The sequence below is a fragment of the Poecilia latipinna genome, unplaced genomic scaffold, assembly GCF_001443285.1.
Source record: "Poecilia latipinna isolate Pla-1442-1.1 unplaced genomic scaffold, P_latipinna-1.0 Scaffold135, whole genome shotgun sequence".
In the NCBI taxonomy this organism is placed as follows: domain Eukaryota; kingdom Metazoa; phylum Chordata; class Actinopteri; order Cyprinodontiformes; family Poeciliidae; genus Poecilia; species Poecilia latipinna.
This window is the reverse complement of record NW_015112751.1, coordinates 390,458-394,420: the sequence shown is the minus strand read 5'-3', so window position 1 is coordinate 394,420 and position 3,963 is coordinate 390,458. Positions and strand designations below refer to the sequence as shown.

Genomic DNA, 3,963 nt, shown 5'->3' with positions numbered 1-3,963 from the left:
TATATATATATATATAATTTAATTTAATTCTATTAGCTTTTTATCTCTCCAAATCATCTTGTATAATGTAAAAGTTACCACAACTTTTTTTTTTAATTTATATTTTTAATTAACTGAATGGTTGCAAATGTATCATAAGCAGAGTGACTTACTCTTGGCACAGCCAAGCGCATAATAGGCTTGGCACTGTGTATTTTTTCTATACTATTTATTTTATACTTTAAGATATGGGTAGAACTACACTTTGGCTGACACTGTGTAATGCCATTCCTGTTTTGTTATTTAGGGCAACTAAGATATGTGTACATAAAATCGCACCATGAGACAGAACTACAATGCAACAATACAAACAAACAAACATTTGACGTGGACCGCTGCATTTTGGCATCTTTTAGGAGCAATCGTATTGACTCATTACTCTCTACAATGAGTTTCATTAATGGGCATTGCTGTAAAAAGTTAAATCTTCAGTGGTCCAGGGGTGCCAGGGGTGCCACTCAATTTGCGTATCAACACATTAGCTTGTAAGCTGCTGCCTTTAAATGTCCACATTGTCCCGTAAGGTCAATAGACAAACAATGTCCAAGGTATTTAACCAGATTGTGCACTTTCAAAACAATATGAGACAGATAAAAGACAAAAAAATTCTGCTTTGCAAATTCTTCCTCTTTCATAATTTGAATTTCATTTATTTTACATTTTCTACTTTGAAATATACTTAATGTCAAACTATAAGCTGAACAATGTGCATTTACTCATAAAGGCCATCTCTACATGGATAGAAACAATCTCTCTACTGCTGTTAAGCTGTTCCTTGAAGTACCAGCAGATGGATATTGACTGCAAATATTCTCATCACAAATATCTTTATGCTGTCCTTATACCATAGACAAGTTATAGCTGCAAGACCTGGGAAGATATAATAGATATTGACATGTCCCACTCGACGTTGCAGTTTTCAGTAATGTCTGATGACCCACTGAGTATTTGTGACATGCATTCACTAATTCATGAGAAATGGGGGTGTACGAATAACTCATCTTCACTTCTCTTCCAAGTTATCTAGATATCGGGACCCGAAAGAAGAGGATGATGCAGTCCCTGCCAGCTCAGGTGAGGCAGCAGTTTCTAATGTTCTGTCCTCGTTTAATAGCGAAGGAAAACTCCTGCCAGCTGAATTAAAACAGCGTACCTCCACTGCAGGATTAGAACCTCCTCATCCATCAATGAATTATGTTTTCATTTGACCTTTGTTGTATTGGAACACGCTGCAAGAACAATTACTCCAAAAGGCCGTTCGCCGACTGAGTGATCAAAAATGCTACAGCCTCACTGGAGGCTCCCGTGATACAGTAACCTAGTTTTACAGCATGTGCATCTCAATGTTATTGTTTACTTTACTGTAGGTGTGAGGGACCAATCATCTCCTCATGTTTCTAGCAGTAAGTAAACAGATCTGGTCATAAGACACTGTTCAGCTTCTGCAGTGGTAGAGCTGCATATCTAGACCTTTCAAGGGTAAAAAAAAAAAAAAAATTCTGTGCTTCTAAAGAAACAATTTGTGTTACTTGTGTTTTAAACATTTAAATCTATGATTAAATATGTAGAGAGTTTCGAAGTATTTGATGAAGATATTTTAGTCAAGGTGTGATGTCAAACGTTCCTCACTCTGTTGTTGTTCATGAAGAAACACTTTGCTGTTGTCTCAGTAGCCATGCATTATTGATTTATGTATCATAATCATCCCTCTTTTAATGCATCTTTAATCACCTGCTATAAAGTCACAGCCCAAGCTGGAGCAGCTAAAAGTCACGCTGCTCTCAGGTTCATGCATTTTAATAGTTCACCTGATGTACCCTCTATCCAAATCGCAGAGACCTTGGAAAAAGTTTCTGAAATGACTTTTATTCAGGAAAGAACATGCAGCTTATGTCACACCAAACCCATACCTTCATATCAGCTTCTGTTTTCTTTCAGGTTGTGTTCAAACTAACTGCAGTCCAACACTATTTTACTCAGATTAATCACTATTTCATGTTAGATTTTATATTTATATTTGGCGAATTCTATTACTCGAAACCCAACAGTCATAGCATCGTTCCACATAAGTAAATCATTCATTAAAAGTATCATGTCCAAAAGTTGAGAAGGGTCAAGTTCAATCAGTGGCATCACTCACTTTGTGACAAAACAGGTGTCAAACACAAGGGCGTGTGTTCGAGATAAAGGTTGTATTGCATTGTTTAGATATATAAGTAAATCAGGTTGTTTCAGAAATTGTTCAGAATAACAGCAAATTTTCATGAAAAACTTTATCGGAAAGGGGGAATATAAGCATATAAGGTGTGCAGAAAATAATATGGTGCTAGGACACAATAAAAAAAAATAAAATCAAATAAAATCAAACAATAAAATCAAAGTCAAACAGAGAAACCAAAAGCTTGACAATATGAAGCTGAGCCTATGCCAAAGAGTCCCAGCAAAACTTCCATTTTTAAACGAACATGATGCTGGAGAGGTGAAAACGCAAATTAGTCCCTTCCAGATTATAGTTCTGCAGTAAACACGCAACCCTGAATCTACCATCGCAAATCACTTTGTCACTTCATGTCACACAGGTCAGCCTGGTGATATCACAGGCCCTGAGTGCCCACAGCATGCGCTACGATTGGAAAAAACTTAAGAGACGCCGTTTACACCTCAGAGCATTTGTAAGAGTTTACGTCGCAATCCTCCTTCTTAAATCCATTCGGTGCTTGAAACACATGTGCGCATGTTGTGCACCATCATCAACATTTTCCTATCAGCAGCAGAATGTGGGGAGCGACATATTGCTCAGATCAGACTGACTCTGGAAAATCACGCGGCTCATCCATTATCCCCGCACACCGCAGACCCCAGCTGCTTCTGTCTGCGCTTGCTATCGTAGCTATCAACACCTCACACTCACTCCGCAATCCGCTGTGACTCCTCGCACTTCGTAGTGCTTAAAGGCTGGTGGCTACATCACAAAGGTTGATCAGAGGTGTAATGTCGGTGGAGTGACTTCCACCCCCCATTTCATGTTGGGACCTTACAATCGATCGGGAGTCGTAGAGATCACAGAACGAAAACATTATCTGAAAAGGGCCATTGACTGACCGACAGAGACATGGTGAAACTTTTTTATGGACTAATGAAAGCAAGCTTGTTCTGTTTGGGTCTAGAAGCCCCAAGGAGTTTTGTCATATACACTCAAAACACTAATTTGAAACTACAGTACACTCCAAAGCATTGTGGCTCAGGCACAATGCCTTAAGGTTGTTTCTCATAGTGTCAGGCCAATTTAGTATTGTTTGAATACAGGCACTGCTCTCTTGTGCTGAATAAGCCTACGCCCTTGAAATAGGTATTTCCACATTAATTTTTTTTTTTTTTGTAACCACTTTGCCATTACTATAGAGGGACCATAAATAACAAGGTGCAAAACTGTAATTTGCTTATTGCAGAAAATGCTGAGGCTTTTAGATTTTATTAGCATTCTGTAAAAAGTACTTTTTATGGACCAAAGTGGTGTACATAAAGATAAAAACTTAATAATTCAGATATTGTAAAAGCTGAGATTTTTTTGGTATGTGAAAAACAAAGCCCTCTGGTGAAAAACACAAGTGTGGCATTTTGTCAAAGCTGCTCTCAGGTAGCAACATAATCTATTTGGCCTCTGCATGGATTTTACCTCTGAATATGAACTTCTAAGATGGCAGGCACATTATAACAAAAAGGATCGTCTTACAGAACCTTGCTTTGTTTGTTGCTGGCTAGAACTAAGTGGGGGCTGCCTATTTATCAAGTTTTTTTTATTTTTATTATTTTATTTTATTTTTCTTTACAGAAAAAAAAAAAAAAAAAAAAAAAAAAAAAAAAAAAAAAAAAAAAAAAGGTTTTTTTTGGGGGGTTTTTTTTTTTTTTTTCCACAAATTTTTT

The 3,963-nt window shown here is 37.2% G+C and overlaps 1 protein-coding gene across 1 annotated transcript in view; it reads left to right on the top strand.

Moving 5' to 3' along the window:
- LOC106945235 (doublecortin domain-containing protein 2) overlaps nucleotides 1–3,963 on the top strand; it is a 37,660-nt gene that overhangs the window by 5,230 nt on the left and 28,467 nt on the right. The window contains exon 2 of the mRNA XM_015028791.1: nucleotides 1,059–1,113. Within this exon, the coding sequence (XP_014884277.1) occupies nucleotides 1,059–1,113 (55 nt within the window). The remainder of the gene's footprint in view (nucleotides 1–1,058; nucleotides 1,114–3,963) is intronic.